The sequence below is a fragment of the Pygoscelis adeliae genome, unplaced genomic scaffold (assembly GCF_000699105.1).
Source record: "Pygoscelis adeliae isolate BGI_AS28 unplaced genomic scaffold, ASM69910v1 Scaffold19, whole genome shotgun sequence".
Classification (NCBI taxonomy): domain Eukaryota; kingdom Metazoa; phylum Chordata; class Aves; order Sphenisciformes; family Spheniscidae; genus Pygoscelis; species Pygoscelis adeliae.
Window position 1 is genome coordinate 294,123 of NW_008825533.1, and position 12,630 is coordinate 306,752.

The window sequence follows — 12,630 nt, forward strand, 5'->3', positions numbered from 1 at the left end:
TTAACTTTATCGTACTTCAATTTCTAAAGAAATACTCCTCTGCGTTGGGAAAATGTAGCTGAGTCCGGACTATGCTATACTGCTTTGTAATTGTAAGAATGAATACCTTAAAGAGACTTTTTTTTGGTTCTACAATTAATGCATTGAAAATTCACCGGTTTTGTAGAGCACCCCCTAAAATTTATGTGCATAATGAATTTAAGAAAGTGTGTGTTATGTGGCTCGATAGGAGAGTTTCGTTTCTATTGATGAGATTCATGATGGTGCAACTAGTAGTTTTCAAAGCAGCAACATAAAACATGCATTGACTGTGTTTTGTTTTCCCTCTTCTTCATTGTCATGCACACCTGCTTCCTCTTCAGCTTTTCTCCTGGTCTTGGCCCTCTCTGGCACGGTCTGAAGAAAGACTTACTCTAAATAATGTTGGAATATTGTAAGATCAGGTGAAAGAGGCAATTCAGACTGTGCAACTGGCATCCCCAGTGCTCTGTCAAATGCAGAGTAAAGCTGGGAAAAACAGAAATGTTTTTTAATTTTTTTATTTGCAGTTATCAAGTCTAAATTTCAAATGGGAATGTGATATCCAAATTGGTTTTCCTTTATAAACATATCCAGGTGAAATATCTTGCTATGAAAATGGACAATGATGTTCACATACTTAAACTTTGGCAAATACTTTGTTGTATTTAAAAAAAATATTTTATTAAGTGGAAAGAAGTGAAATAAAATATCATCATGATTTTGCTATAAGGAAAAGAATAAAATGAGGTTTTGTAACCTTTGAGACAGCTGAACCTTTCTAATTTTTTCAGTAAATGGGTTTTTTTGCAGGATTTCAGGTTTTTTTTTGCAAAATAATGCATATCAGATGAATATGAAATAATGGCATTGCAGGTGATTGAATTAGCCTTTCCAATATAGAGAACTTTCACACAGAAAAAAGTATAGATTTTTACCTGTGATAAAGAATTGCTAATCTTCACCTAAGACTTTTTTCCAGGTTCTTCAGATGACAAAGCATCATTTAAACAAATAGTTTGTCTGCTACTCAAATAGCAGCAACCAACACGAGCATTTCCTTCCAGAGCGTGCAGTATATTTATCTAAACTGGAAGAGCTGAAGAAGAAAACTAGTCTTTCAAGGTGTGATTACACATGTGTTTTATGCCACACATTGTGAAGCACAATGAATGTAATACTCCATTATTAATGCACGCAGGTGCTGTGCATTGGATCTAAGGACTTCTGACCATAGTCTTCAGCGAGAATAAATGAGCAATTACTAAAATCCCATATGTAAACACCTGAATGGAGTCTGAAAAAAAAAATGAAGACACACAATTAAGAATGGGGAAATGGACATGGTATTACTGGCCTGTGCATACTATCAAGTACAAAGCAATTACAGCAGGCTTTTCTCTTAATTTCTGTGGTCATGTTAGAAATAACTTGATTTTAGCCCTGCTCAGTTCAACAATGGAGGTTATCTTCCTATCTCGATAAGGTTTCTTTTAGATACGCAAGCTAATTATTAAAGCTACTGTTTTATTCACTGCTGATTATTATAATTCCTAGCAGACATGTAAAAAGTTACAGCCGTTTGAGAATGCACTATAAGGAGATGCATACTATTATTAGATGTGTTTACTGCTGATTTTAGGATACATTTGTAATGAACCACACAGTACAGTGCAGATTTATCTAGACCTTGTTCTGCTGATGTAGAGCAGCCACGCTCGTTAGCAGAGTGAGCGCACGTGAGGGCAATCACTCTGGGATGTGATGAGTTCAGAGCTCACTTGGGTACGTTTGCGGAGCATGAGATTAGGCATAGTCTAGACAGGCAACCAGACAGACATTCCTTGGCCTTTGGTAGCACAGAGTGCAAGAGGGATATAAAGAAACAAAAACTTGCTGGAAAACAGGGAAAGGCATTAATTTTGTAGGAGGTTTTTTTCATTTCTTTTGCTGTGGTAAGTTGGGACTTCTGTGTCTGTCATAGCAGGAGGCCTTCTAAGAGACAGAAATATGAGAAGCTACTCGTGTTTTCCTTTGTTTGTTTTTTTTTTTTCCCCCTCTTCTTTTCTTTTCTTTTGAATTCCAGCGTGCTAAGTTTGATCTTAAAGAAAATTTGAAGTACAGTTTTGGTAGTGGTATGATCTTGGAGATGTACCCTATTTTTAAACCAGAGTAATAAAATTTTGTGTGTGTGCTGAGTCAGCAAGTTTGATCCTGTGTACTAACGGCTGTAAGGTTAAAGAAGAGTGACCCATACTTCGATGGTCCTTGGTTGTAGTGGGAATTCATGCTAGTCTTGAGTTTGCCTTCAAGAAAGGAATGTCTAAATATTAGTATTTTTGGAAACCTGCATAGAGTATTGGCTCCTGCTCCATGCTCCTGTGCCAGCATGTTGTTGACATCGTTAAAATTTAATATTGATGTGAAAAATACAGCTTTGTGCTATACATAAAGGTGCAGTCTCCTTGAAAGACTTTTGCACTTTATGGCTTTTATCCATTTTTTTTAAAGGTGGTACTTATCACTTTCTTAAGCTTTTTCATTGTTCTCTCTTCCGTGCTCTTAACATAGAAGTTTTAATGCCTTTGTGCATCTTTTCTTGAATGCGTTGCCTTTAGAATTCACAGTGCCACAGGTTAGCAGCAAAAACTGGTATACCATTTTGATGGAAGAGGAGGAGAGAGGGCTGGATACACTGTCACTGCCTTTTTGTATTTGGTTATATAAGAACGTTATTATAGAATATGCAAAGGAAAATACATTACCAGTAGCAATTACCTTTCTTACTGGCATACAATATCTTTCGCTGAAGTAATTCTCAAGAGGATTTTTCTTTGTATTGCGAAGTTTTCCAGAAGTATTTATAGAAATGACATGAATTTACCTACCAAGTAAGTTTACAACGCATATAAATTAATTTAAAGATCACTGGAATGTCAGCTGAGTCAGGTAGTGCAATAAGTCAGTTTGCTGCAATGAAAGTAATGTTTATTTATTGAAATCTATTGGAAAGTAAATTATCCAAATATTTCTACTATATGTAAAATTTAGTGAGAATTTAATTTAATTATTTTAACTTCTCAGTAGTTCTGATATAAGTGCATGTTTCACAGAGAAATAAAGGCTTGGTAGATTGCATTTCAGTGAGAGAAGTGGGGCTCTGTTCCAGAATCCAGACCACATGTCAGAATGGTTATTGGAGGGCCTTGTCCCCCGTCTCACCCCACATGGCTATTGCAATCTCCTCCAAAATCCTGGCACCTGTACCACAAGTCTTGGACAACAATCTGAAAAGTAAGTCTGAGCTGCCTGTCTCTTTTTCCCCCTTTCAGATTTTAGAGCATACGAATGGAGTGGATGGGTCTCATCACCTTTTAATTGTTCCTAAACACAAAGGCCATAGCAAGCTGAAATTTACCATCTCAGCATAATTTCCCCATCTGTTTCAAAGCTTTCCTCCATCTCCGTGCAAAATCTCTGGCAATCAAGTCCAGATCAAGTGTTTGTTAAATCTGAATTCAGTTCTGGGGGACAAATTTGCAGTCCGCTGATCTGAATCAGGAATTTTAAGAAAGCATATGGCCAGAGCCCAAGAAGGGGTTTACAGCTGAACAAGGATGAATTCAGGATTGAAAATCCAGCTGGTAGGTAAACATGGGATTCAGTTGTGAGACCACTTATTTGGGTCTTTGATCTGAGTCAGTCCAGTGCTGTTGACTGTTCTTGTTCTGTAGCTCTGTATAGCGAAGCCATGGATTTGCGCAGCTTGGTAGAGTCCTGTACTAAAAATACTCTTGCCAAAATTATAGAACTCTGCTTACCTTAGCGATGCTATGTTTGTCATTGTACATGGCTAAGCACATTTGGTGTGGAAATCCTCCCCTTGCCTGAAATGGTAGATCAGTTTCTTCTTCCTCAGCTACAGATGCTGCAAGCTCAATGACTTCCTTAATTACATTATAGATTTTTCTCCTTGCCTAGCCATAGAGACAAGTAGAAAGCAAAGGATGTTTTCTTAATTTCTTAAAAATCTTAAAAAACAATTTCTGAAACAGTCATCTTTTTTGGTAAGATGTGAGTCCTTGCATGCTGTTGACTGAAATGATGTATTTGAGACTAAAGTGGTTTAAGTCATAAGGGAGCTAAAGAGAAAAGGATGACAGTGCCTAAGATGCTATTATTCAGGGGTAATAAAGGGTGAACAAGATAAAGCCAGATAAAGAAATTTAAGAATAATTAGCTGTTCTAAGAATAATGGCATTAGGAAACAGGATGGTTTCCTCCTACATGGTGTCAGGATTTGTTAAAGAGCAAGCAGGCACCGGTTTGATTGATATTTTGGCTACAGTCTTGCTAGCCAGCAGGTATAGCATGTAAGATTAAGAAATTTTGCCTGAGGCTGAATTCTGCAGTAAGCCCTTGCGCTGTTGCCCTGGATGTCCAGCACTCAGTCTATGTGCGGTATCTTTCCTTCAGAAGTGTGATCAAGAGCATCTTGCCCAGTCATAGGGAGATGGAGGTGGTACCTGGTCATGGGATTTGTGTCGTTGCAACCACAGCTTGTGGAGGATGAACTAAGTCTAGGGCAGGAAGCACTGCTGCTTCTTTCGAACAGTAGCCTTTCATCAGTTGGTACTGACTAGCCAGCACACGAATCCAGTTTGTCACCTAACTTGCTTACTGTGCTGTGAGGGAGGGCAGGGAGGAAGGTTTGATGGCCCCTCTCCACTTTGTGGGTCACACGCACGGCTGGCGTTTTCATCAGGAAGGAGTACGAATTCTTGCCCCATCCTCAGCCCCGCACAGGGTCAGCAGAGAACAAAGTTTAGCCCTGAAATACAGAAGTTAGCCAGTCTTTCAAACACATATATGTAATATAATTTTCATTAAGAGGCATAGTTTTCAAATATTTATATTTTTTTGAACTTGCAAGGAATCTGTAATGACATTCTGATTGCCCTCCTTCCAAATATTTGCTTGTAAGTAAAAGTATTTTTTCAGGTATTACAAAATAAGGTGATTTTTATTTAAAATACTGGTAGCTGAACCTAGTAATAATCATGGAAAATACTTCTGATTTTCATGAATTTTTAACCTTTTTTCCTTTTTTTCAGTCAGTTTTTATGACTTCACAATATGCTATAAGAAGAAGGGTGATTCCTGGGAAAGAAGGGGTTGTAAAACACAATACACAGCAAATTTTAAATACACTACCTGCAATAAGGAAGTAGTGATCGATGTTGCTTTTTACTTATAATAATCCAAATATCTAGGGTGACTTAAAACTTAGACTCCTGAATACCGGGAAGATTACTAAATATAATTATCTCAGTCTCATGTAAGACAAAAATTTCAGTCAATTACTAAGCTTTTCCTTCTGCCTACTTGTTGAAATATTTCTCTTCGCATATTCCTCTCTGCGTAAACCATTAGAAATTCACTATCATCTTAGAGCATTTCAGAATATCTCATGTATTGTATGAGCACGTATTTATAGTTCTTCTCATTCAGAGGGGGGAAAAAATCACAGTGCCATGATGCTAATCACTAGAGGCAAGTATCACTGAACTTATGCAGGACCTGCTTTTGCTAGAAGGTTTGTCAGGGTGGTGGACTGGTGGTTGCCTTTACCTGGCTGTGCAGGACCATCTCCCTCAACCTCCCCCAGGGCCCTGGTTCTCTGGCTGGACCACATCACTCATAGGAGGAGAGGGAGAGCTGGGGGGGAATGCTGTCCCTCCCTGGACACCGTAAGCCTGCGGGATCCAGCGGGCAGAGGGGCCAGGCTAGCACCCTCGGAGGGTTGGGTTGTTTAGTCAGCTGAGATTCCCGCTGCTGGAGAGGAAGGGAGAGGGGAAAGGTCTGTTCTCTGGTTAGACCGAGTTGATCCACCACGGGGGACAAAACTGCAGATGGGATACACAGGGCAAATATTTGTTTTGCAGTGAGAAGGCTAAAGATCGTTCCTTAGATCTCTACTTAAATGTGCTAACTTAGGCAGCTTGTCAGCCCCCCTGTGTGCCTGAAACATCTCACAATCACTGGAAAAACAAGTGCTTCAGTGAGAGCAACCAAAGAGGGAGGGGGGCGATACTTGAGGAGAAGGCCTTGAAACAGCATTTTTGTCTTGGTTGAAGTCAGCCTACCCAAAAAGTGCATCAGCAGGGAGTGATAAGACCTGTAATTTGGATTTTTTTCAGAACTGATCTCAAAGTCATTAAGTTTTAATAATGCTAAGTACACAATACCAAGGTACACTGAGCTGGCTTTTCTGTGCAGTCCAAGAATATCCCCAGCTATTAGACTGTCATATTGCAAGCAGCATGGTGTCCAGTGAGACCACCCTCTTCCCAGCTGGTTGGTATCTGTGGTGTTTATATTCTCCTTGGTTGTTTTATGCACACTTGGAGTTAATGTCACTTCTTTGTGGCTCACTGTGAAAGTATTTCTGTATAAAGTGAAATACTGTGCTCTATTTGCAGCACTTTACTTAAGCAAAGACTGTATTAATGCAATAGGTAGCTATATTAAATGAGCTGAACTTCATGCAAGTTCCTATTCTCAATAGCTTCCACATAGGAAAAGAAAACTTTGCTAATCCTTTAATTAAATTTGCAAACTAAAGCTGTGTAAGCCTTTGACACTTGGTTTTTTTGAGAAGCAATTAAGTCTTAAAAGTAAGCTCAAGCTCGTGGCCAATGATACATTTAGTCTGACATTGTGTTATGTCCAACAAGCCAGCAGGCTGAGAAGCTCTAGCTTTCCTTCCCCCTCTGTCCCCAGCAGCAGGAAAAAAATCTCCACCTGTTTCCCAAGGGATGTGTAGCATGCAGACAGCATGTATGCAGCTGCGTGCATGGCACTCAGATTTTATCCATTCCCACAGAGTTTCATGCAGGAGTGTCTTAATTCCCCTTTGGATCTCTCCGAGGCACCTTTGCATCATAACATCCTCTCTACCAGCGCTGCCTGATTTTCTTAGGACATAGCTTTACTCCCCTTTTTAATAGTTCTACAGGCTTTGTAGTCTGTTCCTCATATCCACCAGTCGTTTCTCAGCCAGTATGTGCTACAACCGTCTCATCTATCATTGCCTGTAATTTTGCTTCCTCCTCATAAAGGTGGAGGGTCTTCAACAAAAAATAAAAAAAGCTCTTGATCCTAAATTTAAACTTTCCTCTGTATAGCAGTACCTTGCAACTAATTCATTCTCCCTCCAGTAACTGGACTGCAGGCGTTTCAGTGGAGGCTACAACAGTGCTCTGGATTTTATATTCCCAATGCTTTAATGTAAAAAAGTTTCAGTACATTACTTCATTGTGCTGTTCTTTAGGCCAGCGTGTTCTGCAGTCCCTCTCCCCCAGTTTCTGTAAAGACCTGTCCACATGCCCCATAATCAGATGCAGGATTTATGAGACCAGTCACACAGTAAACAAGCTGTTTGGCTGCAAGGATCTCCTCTGCAGACTGGGAAATGCTGTACCACACGTGTGTTTCCCTCTTGCCAGGGTGAGGGAGTTTACTGCTATCTCCAGGTTTTTTTAGCAGATCCTCAATTCTAGAAGTTTAATCCTCAGAGCCTCTTGAAAAGGTTCCCAGGGACTTTGGCAAGAGTCAATTTAGATCCTAGGTTAGAAATTGGTTTGTTATTTCCCCAGTGTTTCACAAAAATCTCAGCTAGCATTGTCTGTATAGCTTTGTTTTTAACTTGCACATTTGATCATTTCTTCCTTCTGTATTTTTGAAATGTCAGAGAACGATAGGGAGAGGCATTTTGACTCTTCCTCCACTTTTATACAGTAATCCTTTAATACTTTGCTTACCACCATGGTATTGGAATAAAGGAATATTCGAAATTATATTTTCAAGTATCAATCTCACTTGGATTCTCAGTTTTAGATCCACTAAGTTTTGAGGCGAGTGGATAGCAAGTGGCCCAGTGCTGTACACCAGTTTCCCTTAGCTTGCTTGACAGACCTCTGTGATCACTATTAAGCATTCAAAATGTTTCCCTTTCATTTCCTGTCCCATTATCTTTTTGCATCATAGAAGGCTGCCTTGTCAAGCACTTACTGAAAGTAGATTTTTGTTTGTTTAAATTGTTACTGTGTTTAAAACCTCACTAGCTTCCTATAACAGACCTCACAGTGAAGCTGTCTATTAACATACAAATGTAGCTGCCTGGCGTTACAGAGGGAATTGGCTAGACAACGGGAAGCACAGTGCTGCAGTGAAGAAGGAGCAAAGGAACTCTGAAGTTGACTGAGCACACCAATATTGTGCATTAGCGAACAGAGGACACCGCTCCCACAGAGCTTTCTATTTATCACTGAGCAGGTGGGCGCTTCACTAGGCTTCTCTCTTGGAGGAGAGGAGAAGGTGGCTGTGGTAGGGATGTGTAATGCAAGTTCATGAGGTTGCTAAAACCCAATCTTTCCCTTAGGAGGTTTACAGTGGCTTTATGTGTAATTTATTGCATGTAGAAGATATGTTTTCCCCAGTTAAGACCACATAACCTGATAAAAGATTCATGCATTGTATTTGGACTGGGTTTGCAAGTGACGAAATGATTGCTTATTAAAGGATCCAAGGTGATATAACCTTTTCTTTGCTGGCAACACAAGGCAGAAGTGTCAGAATAGTTTATAATGTTCCAAACAGGGAGAGGAGATGAATTATTTGCAAGAACAAATACTGGTCCTGCACCAGCATCGAAGTGGTTTTGTCACAGGTTAGGAGCTAAACTGTGTATGTGCTGGTGAGTACTTGCCTTAGAGGCTTACAAGCTGTTGCAAGGAAAGTTATTGACATACTTAAGCTGCATGGAAAATTGCACTTTTTGTTGCCTGACTCCATTCTTTTAGAAACTGAGGGCTATACATTTTGTACATGCCTTTTGACTGTCCCAAGACAAGCACTGTAACTGACTTCAACTTTGGTCCATGTTACACTTATGAAGAAATGGATACTTAGGTAAGAGTTCGTACTGCTTCAGAGTTTACAGTTGTGTTACTGGAAGTGATTCTCCTGAAATAAATGGGATTATAAATGAACTGTCGATAGAATTGCCTTTAAGGAAGATACGTTTTCAACAAGTGCCAGCAAAAAGCCATGAAAACAGAGTATTTGTTTTGTATCTCTGTTAGACTCTGTAAGTCTCTGCCTTAGAGATGAGGCTGGGCAATTTCAGCCTAGGTCAATATTCTGACACTCATTCACTCATCGTAGATAAGCTACTGTAAGTTATGGCCTCTATGGTGGTCGCCCACCACTACAGAACTATGTGTGAGCCTACTTCTACTCTGGATGTACTATGGACAAGAGATGGACACAATCATATCATCTCTCATGTCTCCCCTACACCTTCCTCTTTCAAGCTTTGAGTATTTTGTGAAATTACTGGCCAGTTTCAATCCATATCTCAAAGACATGCTCCTCAACAGTGCACAAGGAAGCCTGGTAGTTGGGGAGAGAAGACCCAAATGAGTCCAAAAGACCTGCTGGGTAAGAGCAGGCAGGCATCGAAGCCCTTCTCCTCTTGTGAGGCCACAGTCAGTGAGCTCACCAGCACGTGCAGGAGTTGCTCTTGGGCTGCCAGGCTACTTGTGCATGCAAATGCCTCCACCAGGCAAGAGGGAGCCGGCTGCCATGGTATTTGGGAACAGGGGCTGGAGGCTGGAGGAAGGAAGGCTCTGCTCTTTCCATTGTTGATGGGATGACATTAGAAATCTTTCCTTGAGGCACAACTGTGTTGTCAGATACCAAAAGTTTGTATAAGCCAATTCAGTGTATTGTTCATATATATACATACATACATGTATATATTCTGAAAGCCATGTTCTCACCCATTACAAGCAATTATTTTGAAAATACATTGTTCTAATTAAGTTATATTCTTTCTATATACAACCATTTAAAAATTCCCATTGGATTTCCTAGCACTGCAAATGCTATAGCATGTGTGAGTCCAGTCCAAATTTTTTGATGACAAATGTCATGCTGCAATATTGGCAGATGTAAATGGCATGAGTCAGCTACCTGAACACAGACCAGTAACGCCATTTGAAATGCCCTGGGATAGCTGAGATACCCTCATGAGGCTGGCAGATGTGACAAAGCATGCAGGGAGGACCCAAGTTCCTCTGGTATCGGTCTTGCCCTGGGGCATTTCAGAGAGGTTGGTGACACTATGATTGCACATGTTTGGGCAAGTCAAGCCCAAAGAGACAGCAAATTTCGTGCCTGATGCTAGACTGCCTAAGCATTTCCCTGGTTGTGTCTGCAGCTTGTTTCACTGAGCAGCTGATCACTGTTTGTGTAGGCACCTCACTGCAGTGTTGATGTGCCAAGTCTCATTTTATTCATCTTTGACCATCTATCTCTAACCCACCTCAGATGACTGTACCAGAATATCGGTACATTGGATCACAACCACTCACATGCAAAGGACCGCTGACAAAAAGGTTTAAGATTAACTTCTAATACCTTCAGTACCATGATTCACTTGTGTTTCAAAAAGTAGACATTTGTGTAAAAAAGCATTGAACTAGATTATACTGCACTGATGGATTTATTTATGCAGTAAAATTCATACTCAGTCCCCAAGACCTGCAAGTTTTGTTTCAGTGTTGTGACACATCACAGCAGCCAGAGGTGGCAAGGATGTAGTCATCTGTGCTTCTCAAGTCCATTCCAGGAGGAGCGCAAGGCTGAAGGGTCCTTTTACCCTCAATAGACCTCCATGTATGCGAACTTTCTATTGCATTAAGTTTGTCCCTGCCTCTGTAAGCTGCTAAGTAGCTTCAGTGCGTGGCATATCGGTGTATAAGAGTTTGGAGCACTGCTGCCTGCTTTAAGCTGTGGATAATATCCACTCCTTGGCTTTAGAGGCCCAGGATCCCTACACTGCTTCTTGAACATGACCAACAATAATCCCCACTGAGAGATGGCTTGTCTATTTTGATTGTTACCAAGGCTGCTTTTCCCCCTGCCCCCCCGCATTCACCAGGAATTCATATTGCACTATAAACTAAACATAGTTCAAGGATTTTTTTTTATTCTGAATGGCAAGCAGTCTGTTGCTATGTACAAAATGAAAGCTTTTAAGAGGGCACTTTATTATGACCTTCACAGAAAATACAAAACCAATGTATTTAACTCTCAGCTGAGGATTTTTTATGTACTGCAGCAGTTAACTGTTAGCAGAAGCCTTCACCTCGCACATAAATAGAATCATAGAATCGTAGAATAGTTTGGGTTGGAAGGGACCTCTAAAGGTCATCTAGTCCAAGACCCCTGCCGTGGGCAGGGACATCTTCAACTAGATCAGGTTGCTCAGAGCCCCGTCCAACCTGACCTGGAATGTTTCCAGGGAGGGGGCATCCACCACCTCTCTGGGCAACCTGTGCCAGGGTTTCACCACCCTCAGTGTAAAAAATTTCTTTAGTGGGTAACAGTCTGTCAGTCATCTATTTTAAGAGTAGATATTTTTTGAATAGCATTGGCAGCAATATCATATTTGTGCAAACTTGTCAGGGTAAATCTCTCCAAGGTGCACAGAATCAGTATTTTAAACATCCATGTAAGCAACAGCATTATTGACTGTTTAGAGCCCAGAACTGGAGTTTGTCATCAGAAATCTAGACTCTCAGGATTGCTCTTCGCTGCTCATTCATCTTGGCTTCATCTCCTCCATCTACAGAGAGGGAGATAGCGCAGGTCTAATTCAGGGTGGCAATGCAATGAATGTTTAGTATATGCTTTTTTGTGACAGACCTTGCGAAGTGGCAAGAAGCAGCTTCTAAAGACAGTCGTGTGCATGGATAGAGGTTAATCAGGTAATTATTCCCCACTAAGAGCTAGCTTACATAAAAGCATGTTATACCAAAGAATACTTTGCATCTTTATCTCCTGTCTAATTTTTCCACATCACTTTTCATGTACTGAATGATAAAAATCTGGGACAAGATTCCCATGCCAAAGCATGGGTTTAGGCCAAAGAGGCCCCTTTGCACAAAGGCCAGGACATGGGAGAAGAAAATGCCCATACGTGCTCCTTTGGTGTCTGCTCTTTCCTGCATATAAGCTATCTTCTCCAGTATAACTTTTTTTCTCTACCAGCAGGTGCAGCAGCGCAGTGTGCTTTGCCCAGTCGAACAGTCAAGAGGACCAACAATCTTTTCCAAAAGGTGGTTGTTCTCCAAAGCCAGTCACAGGTTGGGAGCAAGATATGTGACATGTGGCATGTTAGAAGAAATTTCAGGTCATATTCCATGCCTTTAACTTCTGTCTCTTCTGTCTCTTTTTGAACTTATTTCAAGTGAATACTGAGGACTATAAAAGAGGGGTACGCTTGGGGGTTTGTGGCTAGCCATGACTGGCATAGGCAAGTCCCAAATTCTTCCTTCAAGCTGGTGCTGCTGATGGGTCAGGATTCTCCCCATGGTGCAGTGCTTTTGACAAGAGTCAATATTATGCAGCAAGTAGTTTTTGTGTCAGTAGAAATGTGTGAACATGGACAAAGGAATGTGGGAGGAAAACCTGGACTGAGTGAGACTTGAAACCAATTGTCCTGTTGTAATACAGTCATGGGCTTGGTTTGGTTCCACTGAG

General features: G+C 40.7%; 1 protein-coding gene across 1 annotated transcript in view; it reads left to right on the plus strand.

Annotated features, from left to right (window-relative positions):
* Positions 1 to 3,245: 3,245 nt before the first annotated feature.
* Positions 3,246 to 12,630, plus strand: part of RASGRF2 (Ras protein-specific guanine nucleotide-releasing factor 2) — a 171,505-nt gene continuing 162,120 nt past the window's right edge. Inside the window, exons 1-2 of the mRNA XM_009331784.1 lie at positions 3,246 to 3,312; positions 3,753 to 3,787. Of these exons, the coding sequence (XP_009330059.1) occupies positions 3,246 to 3,312; positions 3,753 to 3,787 (102 nt within the window). The remainder of the gene's footprint in view (positions 3,313 to 3,752; positions 3,788 to 12,630) is intronic.